This window comes from Salmo trutta, chromosome 22 (genome assembly GCF_901001165.1).
Source record: "Salmo trutta chromosome 22, fSalTru1.1, whole genome shotgun sequence".
Lineage (NCBI taxonomy): Eukaryota > Metazoa > Chordata > Actinopteri > Salmoniformes > Salmonidae > Salmo > Salmo trutta.
Window position 1 is genome coordinate 23,574,648 of NC_042978.1, and position 26,802 is coordinate 23,601,449.

Sequence of the window (26,802 nt, forward strand, 5' to 3'; positions counted from 1 at the left end):
AGGCGAAGTCAGGCGCAGGAGAGTAGCGTAATGTAAACAGGCGCACTTTATTAAAGTTCCAAAAACGAGAGCACAACAATAATCAAATGCGCTCAAAAACACAGAACATAACAAAAGTAAAGCGCGTAAAAAGACACCACAGCAACATGAAACAATTACACACAAAACATGATGGGAAACAGAGGGTTAAATACAAGTAGCTTAATTGGGGAAATGAAAACCAGGTGTGTATGGAAACAAGACAAGACAAATGGATATATGAAAAATGGAGCGGCGATGGCTAGAAAGCCGGTGACGTCGATCGCTGAACGGCGCCTGAACAAGGAGAGGAGCCGACTTTGGCGGAAGTCGGGACTATTATCTTGCCCAGTTCAAATTGTAGCTTTCATTTTAGCTACAGTTCAAGTTATTAGACTTTGCCCTCAGTCATCGGCCAGTGAACGTTTACTTTTTATTTTTAATAATCAGACATTTTTCCCTGCATTTGATTTATCATGAAATGTCTTCGGTCCTGATGATAAGAAAATGTAGATGCAGTTTCTCCTTGTGTAGAAATGTAAGCAGGCTGTTAGCATCAGTAATAGCTAGCTGTCCTATTTAGGCTGATGGAGGACAGATCAACGTTTCTCTCCTCTGTTGTTGTGCCTCAGGAGGACCACAGGCGCTGGTGTCTGTGGAGAGTTGGCAAACACTGCCAGGCTCTGGACATCTGCTGGGAGAGAAGACTATTCTCTGATGAGACCTGGCATCCCCCCCCATCCCCCAGACTGCTCCTCTCACAGGAACACGTGGAGTCAGAGCTCTGCACCAGGGCATGTGGAGCCATCTTGTCTGGGGTCTGTGCCGGGGTCAGCATGGTGCAGTGTATTGGTCAGCTCAGCTATCCAGCAGAGAGCAGCCATACCTCACTGCCTCATCCCTCAGCTCTTCATGTTGTGACATTTAAAATGGGATGAGACTGTTTCCCAAGGCAGACCAGGCCACCTGATTTCATGCGGTGCAGTGCTACATGCTGATGTATGCAGTGACAGTCCTGTTAATTCACAGGCACGGCTACACTGCTCCACAGAGGAGGAGAGAGAAATTGTTAATTGTCTAATTATCATGCAAGCATATATCTCTGAAATAATTGAAAGCACAGTCCTGCTCCTGCCTAATGTTCTAGCTGCCTGGCTCATGTGACTTGGTTGTGTAGCATCCCAGAGCGGATTCAGCTTATTCTGCAGGGTCATGTTTTTTCTTTCAAAGATCCTCCTTGAAATAATACCTCATCTCTTTGATTGGATTTGTCTTTCCTATTAGTTCTGCGTGACTGTGCATGCTGAGAACATAATGCTTATCTTATTCCCATATTGGAGCAGTACCAAACAAATAAAAAGCAATATAATCTGAGATGCCTAACATGATAATGTGAATGTGTTGGCCTAATCGAAATGAAATACTGTACAAAAGCATTTACATTTTAATAGCCAGGAAATCCATATTGTAGTTGAAATACTACGCATGCTATGATACATGATACAAAACATGTTGTGGTTCAGGTTGAATTATTCCACCTCCAGGATCTGTGTTCTTGATTCATTTCCCCAGTCTTTACATCATTGTGATTTCACTGTCACAGTTGGACACTTGTGGTACTTGGGAATCTCCAACATGTATTTCTATATATTCCCCAGGTAGATGATTCTGTTTGATATTGTTCTTCAAAGACCTCCCTGTTATACATCTCCATCCACACAGCCATCACTTCACACTCCATATGTAGCTTGTATTTAGTATGTGTACAACAGTTCTTGAATTTTATTTCAATGGGTATGTATGCAATGGGTATGTATGCAGGTATGCAGAATTGTAATTTAGAGTGACGTAGCTCTTTCCACTCACAGCCCCTGTCATCCCGTATACGGGTTGAAAATGGCAGATTTTGTCATTGATAAGGGCCTAAATTGGAACGCAGTAGCTGTACAGTAACATGCTATACATGACGTCAGAGCTCAGGTTCTCCACTTCACAGCGTTGTATGGGTTTTGACTGACAGCCATTATAAACTTGAGCACTGCACACGACAAGAAGATGCTCCCATCCCTCCTGCTAATTGGGCTACTTTTTGCACATTTGTTGTTGTCTGAGTGAGGGAAATGCTGTAAATTGAGAGGAGTGGATGTGTTCTGAAAGATGAGACCTTGAGGATTATAATAAATACAACCAAACCACACAGCCGAGTTCAAATGTGCGCTTCACATTTCCATATTTGAGAACTTATGTAATTTACTGTATCAACGTTTATGATCGCTATGTTTGATGACATGGGTTGTACCCTGGGTTGTCCTGAACTGAATTAGCCTATGTTTATTTAATTGTGAAGATAATTAGCTGTGAAACACACACTTGAATGCACTCAGGACTCCATTATATGCACATCAAAATTACAATCTGTTTGTCTGAAGTGTCTTTTGAAAGCCTAACACTGTAAAATCGTATTTTATAACTTAGCTAGCCATGTTGGCAATAGAATAAGCTTTCAAATAATGCCCACCTGACCCAGTTTGGGATTTATAATGTAACATTTTTAGATTGCGTAAACAACAACAGTCATTTTGTGATAGTGGGGACGCAGGGCAGTGTTCCAAAGTGTGCTTGCTTCAGTTCCTCAATGGCAAAACTAGTTGAAGGCTCTTTCTATGAGTCATAAAAGTGCATCTCACTCAAACCCTTGCCTCAACAGTGTAATGTTTAGATTCCGTCTTGTGTCTGGTGAACTGTTATGTCCTCACCTTGGTCTGATCATTTCTACATAATCTTCAAAGTGTTGTCTTTCAATTGGTACCATGGTCATGCATATGCTTTTTATAGTTATTCTGTTAGAAACATTTAAATATGGCCCTATCCATACAGGCCAATATCCACGAGTGTAATGGGTTAAATGGTTTGAAATATTAATCGAAAAGACTTATCAAACTTTGTGAAAAAACATTTAATTCTCCTTCATCAGTTCCATTCCTTTGCTTAAAAGAGATAGCAGAGTGACAGACAGTAGCCAGTGAGCCCCTCAATCAGCTCGGTTATCAGCCTGACTTTTCCTTCTGCCTACCTGGGGAGGTGTGGGGGAGAGGAGCTACTCAGGAGGGCCCTGATCTTCAAGGAGCCGCTGCATATGGAGCAGGCAGGGTGAGGTCTGGGCCAAACATCCTCTGGCTGTGAGCACACGAGATAACACTTCACAGCAGCCAGCTTCTACAGGGCTGAGAGACAAAGAGAGAGAGAGAACAACTAGGACTTAAGAAAGGGCAAGAAATTTAGCAGGAGAGCTTATCAAGGCTAAGAGATGGTCACTTTCTAAAGTAAACCAGTGAGTTGAGATCAACAGACATGCCTAGTTGTATTCGGTTGTAGCCCACTGCTTCCTCTGCCTCTGACCTCCCATCCTTACGAGGACAGGGGGGACACAGTAAGTGGAGGAGATTTAAAGCCTTGTTAGCTAAATGGAAGAAGTGATTAACATTCCCATCATAGTCAATATGCTTCCTGTGCTGTGGGTTTCTTTATGCCTGGCTGGAGGATTGTGTGGTCTACTCACTATAACTCCTTCTCACTCTGTCCTCCTCCTTCTTCCACAGCTCAACTATTAAACAAGCCCCTTAGTCTAAATGACTCAGTCTCTACTGCGTAAAGAGAGGCCCACTGAGTGTGTATGCACTGTGGTGCTCTGAGGGCTATGTATACAGTGGATTGCCCTAAATGCTGTAACTGTCCGACTGTATCACAGTGTTGATGGAGGGCAAGGCAGAGCAGGGCAGTGGTGAATACAACGGCAGTCATACACACTCAGAATCAGATGGTAATTCAATGTTTCCACTTCAGGAGTCCCCAAAACAATTGCAGGAGCATCTTTAGGTCAAGGGAGAGACACGGCAATGATATATGTGGCATAAATGACCCATGTTGTAAGAAGCTTCTTGTTGTCAGACTCTGATTGGTCATTGTCTTGACTTCTAGAGGATGGACAACAGAACTCTGGAAGGTAATTGGGTCAAAGCTATTGTGAAAGTTTTACTATAGTACTATATGGAGGAAAATTGAAGAAGTTATAATGAAAGTATGACAAAATTTCCTTTGGTTTAGGAGCGTTGCTCTAATGCGGTTTGAGGGATGTAGGCTATGTTAAAGGGATACATTAAAACATCCTTCTATGGCTGAGAGGAGATAAGCCAATTTGTCTTTAATTCATGGTTTTGACATTCATTCCTATCATGGTGCAGAAATTGCCTGAAAGTACACCAGAGACAACTTATTCTGTATATCAGGCTTTTTTGTTATCCGAAATGTATTCACTTCACTCAAAATCTATTTCAGAACCTTGGACAGCGCTTCCACCTACAGTACAAACGGATCTCCTGATTTTTTTTGTAACATTCTCAGTGCGTGCACTTCAAAGGGAGGGATGATTTTCAGCTCAATCAACAACTGCCTTTCCTCCTTAAGACATGGCATATATTAACAAAAGCAATAAAAGGCATTCACTACCTCCAGCATAATCTAGTTACCTGCAGTGTGTTTTATTAAGTAGTGAACTGGTGAATGTTTCATGAATCATTTTCCCAGTGTGTCTCTTTGTCTCACTGAGCTGGTGTAATATTCCATATTATATCCTTCTCCTGTCTCAGTATCCCTCTTGGTCCCTCAGATAATTTCATATCCCATCTGGTCTTGACTCCTTCCTGCCACTAATGTATTCAACTAGTGCAATATCTGCAGGCTGCCGGGAATCCAACCTAAACACACACACACACACACACACACACACACACACACACACACACACACACACACACACACACACACACACACACACACATATATATATATATATATATATATATATATATATATACACACACTAACCAATGCACTGGATAAACAAACACCTCTCTCAAGTTGTTAAGTGGCCTCTTGAAAAGTGATTCCTCCCTTACTATTACAACTGTGTTTGGCTCAGTTTGAGTTGCTTACTTAGCAAGCAGTTTTTATTTATACTCTATTCGGGCTGATAAACCACTCCGGACCTACAGTAGCAGGCTAGCCTAGTTAATGTTCATTCTGAATGGTCTCCTGGCTCCACAAACTGCATGATTGTTATAATGAATTGTGGCTGGAGGGGGGAATGGGAAGAGGAACAAAGCAGACGAGGGAGGGGTTGGGTTGGTGTGGGGGCACTGTCTGCATGGTTTTGCTTCATGGATACCCTGTATGTCTGGAACAAGAGGATGTAGCAGACGAGGGAGGGGGTGGGTTGGTGTGGGGGCACTGTCTGCATGGTTTTGCTTCATGGATATCCTGTATGTCTGGAACAAGAGGATGTAGCAGACGAGGGAGGGGTTGGGTTGGTGTGGGGGCACTGTCTGCATGGTTTTGCTTCATGGATATCCTGTATGTCTGGAACAAGAGGATGTAGCAGACGAGGGAGGGGGTGGGTTGGTGTGGGGGCACTGTCTGCATGGTTTTGCTTCATGGATATCCTGTATGTCTGGAACAAGAGGATGTAGCAGACGAGGGAGGGGGTGGGTTGGTGTGGGGGCACTGTCTGCATGGTTTTGCTTCATGGATATCCTGTATGTCTGGAACAAGAGGATGTAGAATGGAAGCACTGCTCTGTGTGAGTGCACTTTCTCTTTCTCTCCCAAACAAGGCTTCCTTACTCCTCAGATAGGGGGAAACCTGAGAATAATGCAACCTGAGCACACCCACCCACTCGCTCAGTTCAATACAGGAAGGTGATACGATAACAAAAAGACCCTGACTAATGACTAATGAGTGGAAAGAGATGAGGGAAATGAATTTCATGAATATAGTGGCAGTAACTGCACTTTCAGCTAATGATGATGCCAGAAGGACATGGGTGATAAACAGCAATGAGGTGTCATTACATGGCTTAAATGAAGTGTAAAATGACTGGGGCTGATATGTCTGTGTGAGACTCAGAGAAGGATCCATGTCATGTTCTCTCGCCTGGCTACACATTCAGGCTAATAGATGACGATATTCACTGGTCCCAACATAAAGGGGCACACCAACCCTCGCCTCTGGGCCAGTCGTACTCCATGTTCCTGTCACACTCCCAGTGATAAATGCCACAATATGAAGACGTTCAGTAAAAACAGAGAAAAATGGACTATGGGCATGAAATGGAACACGGTTACATCAGCTTGATTTTCTTGAATGGGTCGAACAACTAGGAATGAAGGCTTCCACTTTACCGGTTGATTAGGCTTATATTAGTTAAACAACCCTCTCCTTCATCTGAAAACTACATTACAATATCCTGTGACCCACAACACCTCATGTTTCTTTCTGTGTGTGTGCGTGCGTTCATACAGCAAGGGAGGGTTAGAGCCTCTGACATGGCGGAGAGCTCAGGTTTTCTCATCTCCACAGGGGGGTTAGTGTGAAAGATTTATGTGGAGGCTTGATGGGGTGGGTCAGGAGGGGAGATTTGAGTCAGGTCTGGAGAAGTTGCGAGTGCTCCTCATGATTTATTTACACCACAGAAGGGAAAGGGGCTGCCCACCATTATGCAACCTGCAAGGGAATACACCAAGACCTGTTTTTCTCAGAGAAGCCCAGGTTGTTTTTCTGAGAAAAGACCTTGAATGAACACAATGTAGGCAGTAAGTTTAGTCATTTGTCTTCAGATATTGAACATTTTATTCAGATCCCCTTATTTCTCTCACTTTTGACCTGCATAAAGGTCAAGAGGATATCAAAGGCTTTAGAGGGGATTCATGGTTGCTCTCCTATTGTTGTATTGATTTCTCATGAGGTAGACTAATATGGTACTGCTTCCACCAGTAACAGCCAAGGACGTGTTCCCCACTGGACTGGGCATCACTGATAACAGCTGAGCAAGAGCTGTCCATATTCCTGAACCTCATCTTACAGGAGCACTGGGAACCAGTGAATGCACATAGGATTCATCACGGCTTGTTAAAGCTGGCTGCTAACGGGTTGTGTAGGTTTAGATCCTATTTTTATTAGATGTGCAGTGCCCTCCGTAATTATTGGGACAGTGAAGCATTTTTTAATTCTTTTGGCTCTATACTTCAAAAGTCTGGATTTGAAATGATACAATTAATATGAGGTTAAAGTGCAGACTGTCCGCTTTCATTTGAGGGTATTTTTACCCGTATTGGGTGAACCGTTTAGAAATTACAGCACTTTTTGTACATAGTGCGTCTCTAACTTTCTCACTCGTCATTATTCACGATTAATTCAGGATTATTCATAATCATGGTAGCGTCGACATTCATGTAGAAGTGTTTAGAAACATATTCTATTCTTATTTACAATTAAAGTGACTAAAATTACGCAATACATTATTTACCATTCATTTCTATTGGGCACAAAAACAACCAAAACAAACAGCAAACGCATCCAACAAATGTGTAGAGTCACCAGCTTGATGTAGTCATTGCGTGACATGAATATGGGAACAAATACTTAACGTTTTACTACATTAATAAACATATAAGTGAATTTGTCCCGATGCTTTTGGAGTATAGAAAAAAAAATGCTTCACTGTCCCAATAATTAGGGAGGGCACTGTATATTCACAAACACATGCATCCTTATGCACACACAAACACTCACAAACACTTGGACTCTACTCACCCATCCCTCCACAACAGAATAATAAAGTGACTTTCTTTTCCTGGCTGCTCTAAAGCACTTAAGCTTTACTCACTTCCCTCCTGTGACTGCCATGAGCGTCACCAGTTGACAGATAGAAACATGGTGGCGGACGGCAGTATGTAGGCCATGCTGGGAAGCCCCTCAGTAATAGGACTGTGGAGCATACTGCATCCGCTTCAAGCACCTACAGGAAATGTCCATGAGATGCAGCACTAGTTAACACATCTTAATCAAACTGAAAGCTTACTTTTTAGACTTACTATACCCAGTACCTACTGAAACAAATACAACTAAGAAACCATGAAGAAAAACTAAAACATGACGACTTACCCAGCCTGTCCTCCATGAGACACTCTGTTATGAGTAAAAGGTTACAACCCTCAGCGCTCCATCATGTCACTATATAGACAAAACATCAAGGAGCTCACCTCAAAAGAAAGAGTAGAACCCTGCTCAGTGCTGACAGAGAGGTGAAATACTGATGTCCAACAAACACTATCAAACACAGCACAAGATGAGGTGGCCAGAGTATCCATCTTCACACAGAGCCCCCAGGGACACAGCTATTACTCTTCTAGGAGGCATTTCATCATCATCCTACTGCCTGCACCACACACACACACACACACACATATCCGCCTAAGCGCTCACTCATCCCTGTAATGTTAGGGTAGATACTGCTGCAGGAAGCCATTTAGTGACGGCTGGTGGAGACAGCTTTGGTGTGGCCCAGCCTGTTTGCTCTCTGTGGCTCTGGGTCTTTGTAGCAGAGTGCTGGTTGGGGCAGCAGTGGGCTGGGCTGGTTCCCTTGAGGGATGTTGGCTGTTAGCTGTGCCACAGTACCACTCTGAGGATAATGAGCTCAGGGAGAGGCCCTCCAGAGCTGCCTGTCAGAGGGACACTGGGGTGGATGATACCATTGGACTATGAGTGGGCTTGGCTGTCTCCTCACCAGCCAGTGGTGCAATAATGAGGCCCCATACAGTGAGAGAGAGAAGACATTGAGTTCAGATACATACAGACATCTTTGATAAATGGGAATAAACGCACTAAATACCATTATGATTTCACTCGTTTGAGTATTTTTTCCTCTGCAATTGAGCTGTTCATATCTATCTGTTGTTTTAGCTGAACGTAAATTAGCACAGACAGTTTGTACTTTACTCTAACTCTGTGAGCCTAATTATGTTGATTCATGCAGATTTGAGTAAGGTTGAGGTGAAGCAAATGAGGCTGGAGTGTTGGTTATAGAGACATTTTTGCATCAGAGGCATAGTGAATACTCAACGTGTAGCTGCAGGGACGGGGCTGTTTCAAAGCAGCGCTGCCTCTCGCTCCTTTGTTCTCACACGCCACACATGCTCACGCACACACATATGCGCACACACACTTCCACACGTGCACGAATACACACAGACATAGTCTCCTGGGGACCAGCAGACCTCCTCAGTAGAGCGTCAGCAGGGGGAGATAGGGGTCAGTAGAACTTCAGCGGGGGGAGATGGGGGTCAGTAGAGCTTCAGCGGGGGGAGATAGGGGTCAGTAGAACTTCAGCGGGGGGAGATAGGGGTCAGTAAAGCATCAGCGGGGGAGATAGGGGTCAGTAGAACTTCAGCGGGGGGAGATAGGGGTCAATAGAACTTCAGCGGGGGGAGATAGGGGTCAGTAGAACTTCAGCGGGGGGAGATGGGGGTCAGTAGAGCGTCAGCGGGGGGAGATAGGGGTCAGTAGAACTTCAGCAGGGGGAGATAGGGGTCAGTAGAACTTCAGCGGGGGGAGATAGGGGTCAGTAGAACTTCAGCGGGGGGAGATGGGGGTCAGTAGAACTTCAGCGGGGGGAGATGGGGTCAGTAGAACTTCAGCGGGGGGAGATGGGGGTCAGTAGAACTTCAGCGGGGGGAGATAGGGGTCAGTAGAGTGTCAGCGGGGGGAGATGGGGGTCAGTAGAACTTCAGCGGGGGGAGATAGGGGTCAGTAGAACTTCAGCGGGGGGAGATAGGGGTCAGTAGAACTTCAGCGGGGGGAGATGGGGGTCAGTAGAGCATCAGCGGGGGGAGATAGGGGTCAGTAGAACTTCAGCGGGGGGAGATAGGGGTCAGTAGAGCGTCAGCGGGGGGAGATGGGGGTCAGTAGAACTTCAGCGGGGGGAGATAGGGGTCAGTAGAACTTCAGCGGGGGGAGATGGGGGTCAGTAGAACTTCAGCGGGGGGAGATGGGGGTCAGTAGAACTTCAGCGGGGGGAGATAGGGGTCAGTAGAACTTCAGCGGGTGGAGATGGGGGTCAGTAGAACTTCAGCGGGGGGAGTTAGGGGTCAGTAGAGTGTCAGCGGGGGGAGATGGGGTCAGTAGAACTTCAGCGGGGGGAGGTAGGGGTCAATAGAACTTCAGCGGGGGGAGATGGGGGTCAGTAGAGCGTCAGCGGGGGGAGATAGGGGTCAGTAGAACTTCAGTGGGGGGAGATAGGGGTCAGTAGAGCGTCAGCGGGGGGAGATGGGGGTCAGTAGAACTTCAGCGGGGGGAGATAGGGTCAGTAGAACTTCAGCGGGGGGAGATAGGGGTCAGTAGAACTTCAGCGGGGGGAGATGGGGGTCAGTAGAACTTCAGCGGGGGGAGATAGGGGTCAGTAGAGTGTCAGCGGGGGGAGATGGGGGTCAGTAGAACTTCAGCGGGGGGAGATGGGGGTCAGAAGAACTTCAGCGGGGGGAGATAGGGGTCAGTAGAACTTCAGCGGGGGGAGATAGGGGTCAGTAGAACTTCAGCGGGGGGAGATGGGGGTCCGTAGAACTTCAGCGGGGGGAGATGGGGGTCAGTAGAGCGTCAGCGGGGGGAGATGGGGGTCAGTAGAGCGTCAGCGGGAGGAGATGGGGGTCAGTAGAACTTCGGCGGGGGGAGATGGGGGTCAGTAGAACTTCAGCGGGGGGAGATGGGGGTCAGTAGAGCATCAGCGGGGGGAGATGGGGGTCAGTAGAACTTCAGCGGGGGGAGATAGGGGTCAGTAGAGCGTCAGCGAGGGGAGATAGGGGCCAGTAGAGCGTCAGCGGGGGGAGATGGGGGTCAGTAGAGCGTCAGCGGGGGGAGATAGGGGCGAGGGGTCACTCCACGGCCCTCTCCCTACCTTTCTCTCCAGGCTTTCATCTCCTCCATTTCCTCTCATAACATAATCTAGGATCATTTCATCCAAAGTCCACATCCCTCTTATTTCTCTTTCTTTCTTCCTTGTCATCTGCCTCCTCCCCCTGTTGTCTTCATGTAGACTAGTTCCAGTGTTCTATCACCTTTTCCTTTGGCATCTTGTACTTGACCTGGTTTTGCAGCAGTATTGCAGTGCCCTGTTCTCACAGGCTTGTTCTCTAAACATATCTCAGTCTGTGCTGGGAGGACTGGCAACCAGCCAGACGAAGTAAAATGACTAAACTCTCCATTGATATGTCCTGGTCCAAGGTGTGTTGTGACTGCAATGGAATTAGGAAGTGAGGTAGAAATGCTTTCAGAGGCGTAGGCAGAGCGTACTTCCATTCCTCATTCCTCATGCAGATAGTTAGCTGCTGCCTCTCCACCTCCTCTCCTCCTCCTCTCCTCCTCCTCTCATCCTCCTCTCCTCTATTCCAGACAGGAGGGGATGAGCTGTGTGGGTGTACACTGTAAGGCACTCACACACCCTCCTGACCTCCACTCAACACTGGCTATGACCCACTGATGCCAGCTGTGTCTTACAGCACACACATTCTGATCTCTCTCTAAGTTGAAGGTCATCTCAGTCCCTGTTTATGTTCTGTCTCAGTTCAGACAGTTGAGCATGGCTGCTGATGTTTTCTTTTTGTTCAATGATGATGTTGTTTTTGATGTTTAATGAGGACTGCAAGATGACTCTGTCATGAGGTTAGTCTGAACTGCAGTAAGGTGACACATCTCCCCAGCACTATGGGAGTGAGTCATCATATAAAGTCCCTTATGAAGCATTTTCAACCACTGAACATGATTCAATTCACTAATTATTGATATACAGATGTTTTTCTAATTTTTTATGTAAAGCTGCGCATCGCTTGACTGGCTCACTGACTCCAAGGAACATTTTCACAGCCTTTTACTGAACACAATCACAGTCTCTCCTTGGATTCTCGCTCTGCATGCAGGTGAAAAGAGCAGGAATATTGACAGCCTACACAGCCTTAGGCATCTTTTTGTTATTACTAAGAACAGAATTGAATGCCTCTCCATCTAAAGGTTTCAACTTGCATTAAAAGGCCATTTCATATGATAGGTTAGCTAACATTTCTATTATAACCCCACTCTTGCACAAACATTTAGCAGAGATAGTGTGATGGATGGTGTGTGATGTATCCCTGGCTGTGACATTTAGATCGAACATCAATGATGCATCAGTACTGGTGTCCGCTAGCAAGTCTGGCCAGGCTAACATTGATAAGAGAGTGATCGTGATGAATAATCATTGAAAAATAATACGTGTTTTAGTAGCAGAGAGAGGATATTAAGATGCACATTCTCTCAGTGTGCAGATCCTCTTTGTCTCTGTCTTTCTCAGTCCCAGGAGACGAGGCCTGTCTCTTACATTGTGACTCTACTCTAAGGATCACAGTCAAATATTGCCAGCTGTTATAGATGGATGGGTTTTGGAACTTGTGATCACTATAAATAAAATCATTAGAACTACAGCCTGTTGATCCTGTGCTGTGGACCTGTGGTCAGACTTTAAGCTGTGGCTGGGACAGTGCCCTGTGGCCCTGGTCCTCTTGGCTGCTATTGTCTTTACTGGAAGGCCAGTGGGCTAAGCTGGGCTAAGGTTAATGGGGATGAGGTGGGGGGAGCGTGGGATGCAGACAGGGGATGGAATCCCCCAGGCAACTCATAGGGGTGTTGGGTTACTCTGTGTGCTGGATGAGCAACACCAAGTAAGAAGACAGAGGAGGGAAGGGAAGGGGAGTAGGGGAGGGGATGGGAGGGGAGGGGAGTAGGGGAGGGACCAAATTAAAGGTGTCCTTATTTAGAACTGTGCCACTGTGCTTGTCCCCAACATTTAATGACCGTCAGAGGAACGAGAGAGTCAGGGGCGTGTTGGTGACCTTTCTGGACTGAACAGTACACTGTCCATCAAGCCATTTTTAACCATTTTGTTTCTCTTGGTACCCTGGTCTGAATGAAAGCATTGTTTAAGTGCATTGATGCTTGTTGAAGGAGAATCATCTTGAAAAAGGAAGTGAATGTAATCATAAGCCAAACTGATAGGCTACCTGTTCAGCTCCAAGCTGTGGTCATATTCATCTAGGTCAATAATTTCCATATGCATACATTTTTAAAATGCCCATAATGATGTGTCCATTAATTTGTTTTTCATTGGTTAAATAATGTTTTTTTGTTGAATGTTTTGTTCGAAACGTGACCTTTCTCTCTCTCTCTCTCTCTCTCTCTCTCTCTCTCTCTCTCTCTCTCTCTCTCTCTCTCTCTCTCTCTCCATCTCTTTTTTCCCCTCTCCAGTCACAGATGAAGACACTGTCAAGAGATACTACGCCAAGTTTGAGGAGAAGTTTTTTCAGAATTGTGAGAAGGAGCTTTTGAAGATCAACACATTTTATTCAGGTAGGCTTATTTGATGGAGCAGTGCTGCTATGCTATGCTATGCTATGCTATTTTATGCTATGCTATTTTATGCTATGCTATGCTATGCTATGCTATTTTATGCTATGCTATTTTATGCTATGCTATGCTATGCTATGCTTTGCTATGCAAGTTTGTCTCTCTGACTAAGTTAGACGACCCCTTTGATTTTCTGTGTGAATCTGCAGTTTGTCCACTCATAGTTACTTATAATGCCATAATAACAAATGCCTGCAGTGCAATGGGAGTAGCCAGTAATGTCCTTCACATCTTGCACATACGGTTGTCATGTTGAGTGATTAGCTTTACTTGGGTGCCAAATACGTGATGTTTTGTAGAACTGCATTTAATGGGTTGATGCTGCCTGGTAACATGGACATTCGATATATTCTGAATCTCGTTACCAACGAGTACGTACTTTGTTGGTAATGGTACGAGTTAGACAGGAAGCCAACAAAATATAGAAAGGGGCATTCATTAGTGTCTACTTTAATTTGCTTTTCCTTAAAGTCTGAAAGACTTTTAAACTCCCTATTTTTCTTCTCCAATAAACCTCCCCTCCCATCCCCTTCAGAGTTGAGGCTTTGCCAGAAGCTGAAATAAACTCAGACCAGGTTGGACTGCCAAAGAGAACTGGCACTCTGATCAACATCCTGTTGCTCCTCGCTTTTATCTTCCCTGAAAAACAAGGATTTCCCATCACTGTTGCTCATTAAGCACATCCAGCAGACTGAGTCTGAGTATTTTATTTATTTTATCTTCATTTAACTAGGCAATTCAGTTAAGAACAAATTCTTATTTTCAATGACGGCCTAGGAATAGTGGGTTAACTGCCTTGTTCAGGGGCAGAACGACAGATTTTTACCTTGTCAGCTCGGGGATTCAATCTTGCAAACTTTTGGTTACTAGTCCAACGCTTTAACCACTAGGCTACCTGCCGCCCCACATCAAGGCTAGACATCTGGCTTTACTAGAATAAATCTGTCTCAATTCAGATTATAATGAAATCTATAGTAAAGGTTGTTTTTAGCAGTGTTAGGTCTTCTTGGCTGTCTTGTAGCCCAGCCACAGTCAGTCACTTCACTCTCGGACTCCAGACTGCAGCATCATAATCTCTCATTTTCTACGCCTGGATGTGTTGCATATCCGTCTAGCTGGATGTTGGGATGAAACAAGCAATTACTGAATCTTGTTGGACAGACATCGTTATCTCCCTCTTTTCATGTCTTGTTCAAGGTGTGAGCTTTACATAAGAAAGTCGTCGCCTCCGCAAAGAGCTGTAGCAAGCAGCTTCCCTCTTCTGAAAGGGGTCATCGACCCCATTAAGTGAACCTGGAGCAGTGCATTTCACTATATGCCAGTGAGAAAAACCAAGGCACAACACAGTCTCTGTTAAATGCTACCACAATATGTAAAATATTTGGATGTATCCTCAGATATAGACTCCAGAGACAATATTTTACCTGTGGCTGATCCTGGAAAAGCTCCGACATTAAGGCTTCTTTTAGTCTCTTCAGCCTGCATACCATTCTGACACCTTTGTCTGTACACACAAATCTACCCAGGCTTCATTTCTTCGAATTTAGGTAAAGTATGTGAGTCTTGACTTTCTCACGCTTCATGTTATGTCATGACTTGATCCATGCAGAGCGGCAGATAGAGACCCTCTGGACAGGGTAGACAGTGTCAGTGACATAATCTACTGTTATCCTGTGAGGGATTACTCTAATTGTAGCCATCAAAAGAGCAGGCATTCCTGTGAGTCAGGTACTGGGAAATTCAGAGGCTGTGTTTGCAACTGAGCGTTAAATTAACCATTGAACCCACTGCACCTAACGTAACACCCTTGTCTTCACTGATTGACCGTGGGGAACATGAGACGGTGCTTCGTCATTGTCACAAACACATGCAGGCAGGGCCTCTCTGCCCTGCCGTTGACCAGGCGGTCTAGTTGTGAATCAGGACTGAAGAGGTCTATTGCAGAACCCTCTCTCCAGCCTTGGCCTATGAATAGGATGTGGTGGGGTGCAGAGTGCAGACACAGGTGGAGGTGACAGTGGAGTATATGTGCCAAAGCCGGGCTCGAGGAGTTCTGTCCTGGAATGTGTTCGTGGGACTGGGATGGGGAGGCCGGGGGAGAATGTGGGCCATGTTCCAGATCTACTCAGGTTCCCCCCTGCCCTGCTGCTGTCTCTCTCTCAGGAGGGAAATTAACCCTGTCATGACCCTGGTAATGGGCCTGCCAAGGGCTGCATTTACACGTCTGCAGAACCTAATACTCCTCTTTCCACTTCCCTGTAATGGAGAGGAGGGCAGGGAGAAGTGTGTTTACCTCTGGCTGGATTTACTGCAGGGCTGTTAATGCAAGCTAATGTTTCTGACAGTCTCAGTGCAGTAGAAGTTACTCTCAAAACCACTAGAACTATCCACAAGACATCAGCAGAGTGAAATCCGATCTGTCTTTGTCATACTGACACTGTTGCTCACTCGGCTGTTCTCCATATCTCCTTCCCTCCTGCAGAGAAACTTGCGGAAGCCCAGAGGCGTTTCGCCACCCTGCAGAATGAGCTGCAGTCGTCTCTGGATGCGCAGCGTGAGAGCAATGCGCCAGGTCTGCGGAAACGCAAGACAGTGTTCCACCTTTCCCAGGAGGAGCGCTGCAAACACCGCAACATCAAGGACCTACAGCTGGCCTTCTCCGAGTTCTACCTCAGCCTCATCCTACTGCAGAACTACCAGGTTGGTACCCTTAACCCTACACACTACCCCTAGGTACTTCCACAGCCTCATCCTGATGCAGAACTACCAGGTTGGTACCCTTAACCCTAAACCCTACACACTACCCCTAGGCACTACCTCAGCCTCATCCTACTGCAGAACTACCAGGTTGGTAACCTTAACCCTAAACCCTACACACTACCCCTAGATACTACCTCAGTCTCATCCTGATGCTGAACTACCAGCTGAAACAGTCAGCCTATACACACCCTCTCATCTTTCTGTTTCATGCTGCAATCAGCATCAAATGTCTCTCTGCATCTTACTACCTCTCCATCCACCTCTCTCTAGTGGTTTGTCTATTTCTTCTCTGTTCCTCTCTTTATCTCAGCAGTTCAGTTTATCTCAACCGTTTAGTCGTTGTCTCCTTCTCCCTCTCTGCATCTCTTGCTCAGTTCAGACTTAACCCCACGAGTTGTCTTTCTCCCAGAATCTGAACTTCACAGGCTTCCGTAAGATCCTGAAGAAGCATGATAAGATCCTGGAGACTCCCCGTGGGGCTGACTGGCGCGTGGCCCACGTGGAGGTGGCCCCCTTCTACACCTGTAAGAAGATCACCCAGCTCATTTCTGAGACTGAGGTACGTATGGAACAGAAGCCCCTGGTTGTGGAGGTCAAAGCGTTGTTTAGGTTGATGTTCATCCTTGACAACAGTGTATACTCCATCATCTGTTTTAACCACAAAATTGCTAATTCTGGCAAAATCGGATCCTGGTCTTTGACTTTTGCTCTTTAATATGTTGAATTGCATTTGAACTTGTTCCTGGATGAACAGTAGTGACGTGTGTGTTGTGTTTGTCAGGCTGTGGTGACCACAGAGCTGGAGGGAGGGGACCGTCAGAAGGCCATGAAGAGGCTGAGAGTGCCTCCACTGGGGGCAGCACAGGTGAGAGAGACGGACACCACAGGTTTACTAGAGGGTGTATGTTAGTTAGTTAGTGTACAATTAACCAATTAGATCTTTCCTGCCATAATTCCCTGCCAGCGCCAGGATCTCATCAACATAAACGTAGTATGGTAGAGTGACACACTTCCTGCTCTTCATCTCCTTCCTGCTGTGTGTGTATACAGTATAGATATGTGACACACACACCCTATTCATCCCCACAGTATTGATCCTGTAAGAGGCTCTCCATACTAGACTGAAAAAATAGCTTTTCCACAGGGGATGAGAGAGAGAGAGTGCTGGAGAGAGTGCTTCACATCCCCTATCACATATCCTTTAGATTTATAGCTGTATTAATATTAATGTCATGTCCACCCTGAATTATGCCAGATCCAAATGGCTTGTCCAGATTCCTGTGGGCACCTTTATATGAAATGTATTTTTAGCACGTACAAAAGTACTTGACGATAACACACGTTAATGTAAGGACACTTCCTATAAGGTGCATTTAACAAGGAACAGGTGAACTGGATTCTGTGAATGGCTTCAGCTTCCCTGGATAGGCGGGTCTATCTGTCAAGCTAAATGAATTAGTAACTGCCTAGTGTGGATCTGCAGCTGTGTGCCTGACAACGTAACAGTAGAGTAGAGAAGGCTGGCAGTCACACAGGCCTAGTAACTGGTAATTGCTCATCTCTGTCATTCTCTGCTTTTCCTTCCTGCAGCCTGCTCTAGCCTGGACTACCTTCCGCGTTGGCCTATACTGTGGGGTCTTCATCGTCCTCTCTATCTCCTTCATCCTCAGTGGTACATTCACACACAACCATGCTAATAAGGTCTTTTTACTGGGGGATTAAAAGATACACAGGAAATGGGGCTTGCCATTAGTGAGGAGCTCAAGTTAGTAGTGAATACTGTATTTTATAACGGACTGTAGCCTCAGATATTTTGATGGAGAATTAGATGATTTAATTGCTATTATTATTTTGCAGGTGCTGTACTCATCCGGTATGAGAACGTGTGGCCTCTGGTGCGTATCTACCGTGGTGGCTTCCTGCTGATTGAGTTCCTCTTCCTGTTGGGCATTAACACGTACGGCTGGCGCCAGGCGGGGGTCAACCACGTGCTCATCTTTGAGCTGAACCCTCGCAGCAACCTCTCCCACCAGCACCTGTTTGAGGTAAGGGAGAGGGGAGAACCAAGGGATACAAAAGGACAATAACAAGAATCAAGCCAGACAGTACACTGAGACAACTAGTGCTAATAATGGAGAGAACAAATTATATTGTGTGACCACCAGAGAGAGAAAGATCTAGAGTGACCACCAGAGAGAGAGAAAGATCTAGTGTGACCACCAGAGAGAGAGAATGATCTAGTGTGACCACCAGAGAGAGAGAAAGATCTAGTGTGACCACCAGAGAGAAAGAATGATCTAGTGTGACCACCAGAGAGAGAATGATCTGGTGTGACCACCAGAGAGAGAGAATGATCTAGTGTGACCACCAGAGAGAGAGAATGATCTGGTGTGACCACCAGAGAGAGAGAATGATCTAGTGTGACCACCAGAGAGAGAGAATGATCTGGTGTGACCACCAGAGAGAGAGAATGATCTGGTGTGACCACCAGAGAGAGAGAATGATCTAGTGTGACCACCAGAGAGAGAGAATGATCTGGTGTGACCATCAGAGAGAGAGAATGATCTAGTGTGACCACCAGAGAGAGAGAATGATCTAGTGTGACCACCAGAGAGAGAGAATGATCTGGTGTGACCACCAGAGAGAGAATGATCTAGTGTGACCACCAGAGAGAGAATGATCTAGTGTGACCACCAGAGACAAAGAATGATCTAGTGTGACCACCAGAGAGAGAGAGAATGATCTAGTGTGACCACCAGAGAGAGAATGATCTAGTGTGACCACCCGAGAGAGAATGATCTTGTGTGACCACCAGAGAGAGAGAATGATCTAGTGTGACCACCAGAGAGAGAGAATGATCTAGTGTGACCACCAGAGAGAGAATGATCTAGTGTGACCACCCGAGAGAGAATGATCTTGTGTGACCACCAGAGAGAGAGAATGAGCTTGTGTGACCACCACAGAGAGAATGATCTTGTGTGACCACCACCGAGAGAATGATCTTGTGTGACCACCAGAGAGAGAATGATATTGTGTGACCACCACAGAGAGAATGTTTGTGTGTAACCACCAGAGAGAGAATGATCTTGTGTGACCACCATCGAGAGAATGATCGTGTGTGACCACCAGAGAGAGAGAATGATCTTGTGTGACCACCAGAGAGAGAGAATGATCTGGTGTGACCACCACAGAGAGAATGATCTAGTGTGACCACCAGAGAGAGAATGATCTGGTGTGACCACCACAGAGAGAATGATCTGTTGTGACCACCACAGAGAGAATGATCTAGTGTGACCACCACCGAGAGAATGATCTGGTGTGACCACCACAGAGAGAATGATCTGGTGTGACCACCACAGAGAGAATGATCTGGTGTGACCACCACAGAGAGAATGATCTGGTGTGACCACCACAGAGAGAATGATCTGGTATGACCACCACAGAGAGAATGATCTGGTGTGACCACCACAGAGAGAAGTATCTGGTGTGACCACCACAGAGAGAATGATCTGGTGTGACCACCACAGAGAGAATGATCTGGTGTGACCACCACAGAGAGAATGATCTGGTGTGACCACCACAGAGAGAATGATCTGGTGGGACCACCACAGAGAGAATGATCTGGTGTGACCACCAGAGAGAGAATGATCTGGTATGACCACCACAGAGAGAAAGATCTGGTGTGACCACCAGAGAGAGAATGATCTGGTGTGACCACCAGAGAGAGAATGATCTGGTATGACCACCACAGAGAGAATGATCTGGTATGACCACCAGAGAGAGAGTGATATGGTATGACCACCACAGAGAGAAAGATCTGGTGTGACCACCAGAGAGAGAATAATCTGGTGTGACCACCACAGAGAGAATGATCTGGTGTGACCACCAGAAAGAGAATGATCTGGTATGACCACCAGAGAGAGAATGATCTGGTGTGACCACCAGAGAGAGAATGATCTGGTGTGACCACCACAGAGAGAATGATCTGGTGTGACCACCAGAAAGAGAATGATCTGGCATGACCACCAGAGAGAGAATGATCTGGTGTGACCACCAGAGAGAGAATGATCTGGTATGACCACCACAGAGAGAATGATCTGGTATGACCACCACAGAGAGAATGATCTGGTGTGACCACCAGAGAGAGAATGTGCTGAATAAGGTAAATTAAACATTTCAATAATAATACTAATCTGAAGACATGCACTATGTTTTTTTCTGATTATATTGCCAAGGACAAATTATATACAGCGTTATAAAGGTAGTTGAATAAAAAATCTATTGAGTGTTTGATGGCTTTATCTATTGAATTGTTCCCTAGATTGCAGGGTTCCTGGGGGTGCTGTGGTGTATGAGCATCCTGTCCTGTCTGTACTCTGAGTACACCATGCTGCCCATGCAGGTCAACCCCCTCATCCTCTACGGCTTCATGCTCCTCTTCCTCATCAACCCCTTCAAGACTGGCTACTACAAGTCCCGCTTCTGGCTGCTCAAACTGCTGGTGAGCTCCTTCTCCACTGGGACTACTGTATTATAATGATGCAATGATATCAGTACAATGAAACCTGACTCAACTGGTGTTTGTTTGTACAACGCTGTATTTGATATCTATCTCCTACTGTATTGTGTTTTGTTGTATTCAGCTTTGTCTTTTATTTGTCTGATGTTTGCTGGCTAGGGGGATGGGGATGGGGGGTAGGAGGATTCAGTGTGTGTGTGAGACAGAGGCCAGTGGGGTGAGGGATAACAGAATGCAGGCGGGTCCCTGGGGATGTGGCTGCTGTGACTGTGCAATCATTACAGGGATGGATCCATCAGTATGCTGCTCCTCCAATCCTCCCCATCCCTTCCCTTAGTTACCCAGGCCTCCGAGCCATTCCACAGCCCTCTCCAGCTCTGATTGGGCTCCACTGGGGCCTGTGCAGCATCCTAGAGAGCCACACACCCACACTGAACACAGGAACTAACCAGAGGACAAACACATAATGAGAGAACAAATCGAGAGAGATTGCCTGGTGTGTTTGTTTACACGATGAATACATTTTGAGGAAGGTTTATCTTTTGAATGTCTATAATTTCTGTGTATGGAGATGGTGTGGAGATCAATAGGGGCATAGATTGCCAGGTACAAATCTTTCATTAGCTCACATATATAACAGGATGAATCAATACTGTTTGACGTTTGCTACTGAAACAATCTGGGACTAGGTCAGGCTGCGTAGTGAGGCTGTGTAGCATCCTGGAGGCAAGAGGGGGAGAGTGTCATTCCCATTCACCCACAGTCTCATTCGCAGACCCGTGATAACATGATCCAGTCCCAACAGAAACCATACCCAAAGCACTAGTAAACCCAATCATATTAGGCTATATTAAATCAGACTTCTCCAGGGGCATGGCCATGCAGTTGATCCTGTGCTGCTCCCAGACCATCATGTTTGTACATGTGTGGTGTGTCAGATTGAATACTGTGTCAGCAAAAATATAATTTCTCTGCAAATCAAGTCTTATATCTCCCTCTCTAACTTTAAGCATCAGCTGTCTGAGCAGCTTACCGATCACTGTATCTGTATACAGCCAATCTGTAAATAGCACACCCAACTACCTCATCCCCATATTATTACTGTCACGTCCTGACCCTTGGAAGAGGTCATTTTCCATAGTAGAGTGGTCAGGGCGTGACAGGTGGTTGTTTTGGGTGGTTTGGGGTTTTCTGTTTATATGTGGGCTTTTGCTAGATTTCTATTTCTATGTTTTGTTTTCTATGTTTTGGCCGGGTATGGTTTCCAATCAGAGGCAGGTGTCAGTCGTTGTCTCTGATTGGAAGTCATACTTAGGCAGCCTGTTTTTCCTTTGGGTTTTGTGGGTAGTTGTTTTCCGTTTTGTCAGTGTACCTCACGGAACTGTTGGCTGTCGTTGTTGTTATTTTGGTTTAAGTGTTTTCATTAATAAAGGAAATATGAGCACTTTACACGCTGCGCCTTGGTCCCCTTTGTACGACCCTCGTTACAGAACTACCCACCATAACTGGATCAAGCGGCGTGCCCAGGCAGAGATGGACACCTGGTCACACATGAAATGGATGGAGAGGAGAAACTGGACTTGGGGGCAAGTCATTGACAGATATCAGAGCCTACCGGGGAAGAACGAGAGGCAGCCCCAAAAAAGATTTTGGGAGGGGCACACGGGTAGTTTGGCTGGGCCAGGGGTGAGCCCTGAGCCAACTCCCCGTGCTTATTGTGGTGAGCATGTGCCTGCCTCTCGCACTGTCTCTCCGGTACGCCTCCATAATCCAGTACGTCCAGTGCCTGCTCCTCGCACTCTCCCTCCAGTGCGCCTCCAGAATCCAGGAAGTCCTGTGCCTGCTTCCCACACTCTCCCTCCAGTACGCCTCCATAGCCCAGTACGGCCGGTGCCTGCTTTGAGCACTCGGTCCTCAGTGCGTCTCCCCAGTCCGGTGAGACCGGTTTCAACTCCCCGTAGGAAGCCTCCAGTGATGATCAATATCCGAAGCCTCCAGTGATAATCCATGGCACGAAGCCTCCAGTGATGATCCATGGCCCGGAGCCTGTAGTGATGATCCATGGCCCGGAGCCTGTAGGGATGATCCATGGCCCAGAGCCTGTAGGGATGACCCATGGCACAAAGCCTCCAGTGATGATCCATGGCCCGGAGCCTGTAGGGATGACCCATGGCACGAAGCCTCCAGTGATGATCCATGGCCCAGAGCCTGTAGGGATGATCCATGGCACGAAGCCTCCAGTGATGATCCATGGCCGGAGCCTCCAGTGATGATCCATGGCACAAAGCCTCCAGTGATGATCCATGGCCCGGAGCCTGTAGGGATGACCCATGGCACGAAGCCTCCAGTGATGATCCATGGCCCAGAGCCTGTAGGGATGATCCATGGCACGAAGCCTCCAGTGATAATCCATGGCCGGAGCCTCCAGTGATGATCCATGGCACAAAGCCTCCAGTGATGATCCATGGTGCGGAACCAGTAGTGAGGATCCACAGCCCGGAGCCTCCAGCCACACTCCTCAGCCCGGAGCCTCCAGCGACGCTCCTCAGCCCGGAGCCTCCAGCGGCGGCCCGCAGCCCGGAGCTTTCAGCGGCGGCCCGCAGCCCGGAGCCTTCAGCGGCGGCCCGCAGCCCGGATCCTCCAGCGGCGGCCCGCAGCCCGGATCCTCCAGCGGCGGCCCGCAGCCCGGATCCTCCAGCGGTGGCCCGCAGCCCAGATCCTCCAGCGGCGGCCTATAGGTCAGAACCTCCAGCGGTGGTCTACAGCACAGAGCTTCCGGTAATGATCTACAGTCCGATTCCCCCGATAATGATCCACAGGCCTATGTTACAGAAGCGGAGGGTACTGCGGGCGGAACGGGGGTTACGTTGCTGGAGGATCGGAGGGAGAGGAAGGGTCTGGGTGGAGCACATGAGCCGCCATAGACGTTTGTCCCCCTCCCTTCCCTCCCTTTGTGTTTGGGGTTGTTTTTGTTGTTTTTTTGTTTGGGTGCAGTCGGGGTCTGCACCTTTTGGGGGGGGGGGGGGTACTGTCACGTCCTGACCCTTGGAAGAGGTCATTTTCCATAGTAGAGTAGTCAGGTGGTTGTTTTGGGTGGTTTTAGGTTTTCTGTTTATATGTGGTTTATATGTGTAGGTATCTACCAGTTCATTTACTGTAGGGAGATACTAGGACTGCTGGCTGTTGCAGGGCTCATGACCTCAACATGTCCCAGCTCATTTGGAGAGTAGTTTCCTGTTCTGCTCTGCCCTCTCATCTTCCACTACTCTAATTAAGCAACAAGGCACAAGGAGGTGTGGTATATGGCCAATATACCACGGCTAAGGGCTGTTCTTATGCACGACGTAACACGGAGTGCCTGGATACAGTCCTTAACGTGGTATATTGGCCATATACCTCAAACACCCAAGGTGTCTTATTGATATTATAAACTGGTTACCAACATTATTAGAGCAGTAAAAATAAATGTTTTGTCATACCCGTGGTATACCCGTGGCTGTCATCTAATTAGCATTCAGGGATCGAACCACCCAGTTTATGATAACCTGTACATTACAGCCTCATTTGCTGCATGACAATGAGCTTCCTCAGTGTTCAAGTTTTGTATACATGGTTGTAGCCCAGGTCTTTACATGTGTGTCCCTTCTCTTTGGTTATTTGTAATGTCTTAAATGCTTATTGTGAGACAAGCATGGGAGTTCTAGTGGCTTTAGTATGCAGAGGTGTACTGTAGACAGAACAGCTGTCAATGTTATCTTAACCTTAGACTATTCCAACACACATTGCACCCCTTCAGTGGAAGCATATGTATTTAATCAGATCTCCTGTGTCTTGTATGGGACTACTAACTCTGTCTGTCCTCTCCCTAGTTCCGTGTGTTTACTGCGCCGTTCCACCGCGTGGAGTTTGCAGACTTCTGGCTGGCCGACCAGCTCAACTCTCTGGTGATTGTACTGATGGACCTGGAGTATCTCATCTGCTTCTACAGCTTCGAGCTCAAATGGACTGACCGCAAAGGCCTCCTGCCCATGTTCAACAGTGAGTTAGACCCTAACAAGTACCTACCGTTGCTCTGTAAGTGTAGAACTGTCATGTCAGGTATGCAGTGAGGTAACCGCTGAATGTATGTAACCCAAACCTATATATCATGCTGGTTCAGCAGCTCTGTTCAAACTCATCTATAACAGTATTGTTTTGTTTTAGGAGACATGTGCTGAGGTGGAACGGTTTAGCTCTCTCTGACTCCAGTCAATATTCAGTGGGATCTGTCTGTCTGCCTGTCTCTGTCTGCCTGTCTCTGTCTGTCTGCCTGTCTGACTGTCTCTGTCTGCCTATCTCTGTCTCTCTGTCTGTCTGCCTGTCTCTGTCTGCCTGTCTCTGTCTGTCTGCCTGTCTGACTGTGTCTGTTTGTTTGTCTGGAAAATGAGTTATTAATGGTTCTCCTCAGTAATTTGCAGCCCTCTGCTGTGGCCTGAAAAATCAGCAGCGAGGTAATTGAATGGAAATGTTTGTGTCCAGCAGTGTGACTCTCATGTTGATTAGCTGTCCACTCAGAGTCATATTAAATCAAAATGTTATTTGTCACATGCTTCGTAAACAACAGGTGTAAACTAACAGTAAAATGCTTACGGGCCCTTCCCAACAATGTAGAGAGAAAGAAAATAGAGAAATAAACACGTAATAATAAATGTAAGTAAAGATAACTTGGCTACATACACAGGGTACCAGTACCGAGTCGATGTGCAGGGGTACAAAGTCATTGAGGTAGATATGTACATATAACTAGGAATAAAGTGACAGTGGCAGCAGCGTATGTGCCTGGAGTCTTTGACCATTTTTAGGTCCTTCCTCTGACACCGCCTGGTATAGAAGTCCTAGATGGCAGGAAGCTCGGCCCCAATGATGTAGAGAGTGTTGCTGCTGCTGTGTGTGTACAATGGTGACCCTGGCCGTGACCCCACTCCCTGCGGGTGTCTCAGGGGGAGTTGGGATATTCAAGAAACACATTTCCATTACACACTTTGTAACAGGACAAATATAAACACCCGCTAAATTATTATTATTATGATTGTGAATATTATTATTCTGTGTGTGTGGGAGAAGGAGAGAGGAGAGGGGACAGCACAATGTAGGTGTATGGCAATGAGTCAAAGCACTGGGACTACAGCTAGCTAGTCCACAAATGACCTTGAGCTGTCTCTCAGTGAGAAGTAGTCTCTGTGGAGCAACCTGTGTGAGTCCAACAAACCCATTCCATTCTAACAGAACAGTTCAAAAGGTCAAGCTAGAAGAATGGTTGATACCAAAACTATATACATAATGAAAATATGGCTGTGTTTGATAAATGTTTGAATGTTTTGGTTGTTAAAATGTAATTTTCTCCCCCATTCCCACTAGGTGATTACACATGCCACAGTTACTCCTACGGTCTCCGTGCCATCATCCAGTGTCTGCCCGCTTGGTTCCGTTTCGTGCAGTGCCTCCGTCGGTACCGAGACACCAAGCGAGCTTTCCCTCACCTGGTCAACGCTGGCAAATACTCCACCACCTTCTTTGTGGTCACCTTCGCTGCACTCTACAGCACCCACAAAGGTAAGGAGACACAGCTAGCTTTCTGAGCCAGTTGGACAGGAAGTGGAGGAGAGAGAGGGAGGAGAGAGAGGGAGAGGAGAGAGGGAGAGGAGAGAGGGAGAGGGAGAGGGAGAGAGAGAGAGAGAGAGAGAGAGAGAGAGAGAGAGAGAGAGAGAGAGAATATCAAGGAGGATAAAGCTTGTCATTCTCCAGCTCCACAATTAGCCGCTGATTAATCTGGTTCAGAAGTGTTATCACAAAAGAGGAAAGAGGAAGTGTACATAGACATGTCCCTCAGTCTCCAAATGCATCCCTTCAATATTCTGCCTTTGTGCTATCTCATATCTTGGCTGCATAGATGTTTGTCCAAGTGGATCATTTCAAAGCAGTTTGCTAAGCGGTTTTTGCCATTTCATTATTTATATGCTCGTCCATCGACAGTTATATATTTATTTGTGCAAATGCCAGCTTTTAAACTTCCGCTCAGCCTTTGAAAATGTTAAATGTTACTGCACAGCATGATTTTTGCTTCATTTTTTTTAATACATTTAAATCAATGTTTGTGTTTCTTCTGTAACCTGACTGTCCATTTGGCTGTCAGTTTGGAGGCAGTG

The 26,802-nt window shown here is 46.5% G+C and overlaps 1 protein-coding gene across 1 annotated transcript in view; it reads left to right on the top strand.

The window, feature by feature from the left end:
- LOC115158404 (xenotropic and polytropic retrovirus receptor 1 homolog) overlaps positions 1 to 26,802 on the top strand; it is an 86,483-nt gene that overhangs the window by 48,599 nt on the left and 11,082 nt on the right. Inside the window, exons 3-11 of the mRNA XM_029707311.1 lie at positions 13,180 to 13,281; positions 15,821 to 16,038; positions 16,508 to 16,657; positions 16,880 to 16,963; positions 17,689 to 17,770; positions 17,956 to 18,143; positions 20,420 to 20,599; positions 24,487 to 24,655; positions 26,015 to 26,209. Coding sequence (XP_029563171.1) covers positions 13,180 to 13,281; positions 15,821 to 16,038; positions 16,508 to 16,657; positions 16,880 to 16,963; positions 17,689 to 17,770; positions 17,956 to 18,143; positions 20,420 to 20,599; positions 24,487 to 24,655; positions 26,015 to 26,209 — 1,368 coding nt within the window. The remainder of the gene's footprint in view (positions 1 to 13,179; positions 13,282 to 15,820; positions 16,039 to 16,507; positions 16,658 to 16,879; positions 16,964 to 17,688; positions 17,771 to 17,955; positions 18,144 to 20,419; positions 20,600 to 24,486; positions 24,656 to 26,014; positions 26,210 to 26,802) is intronic.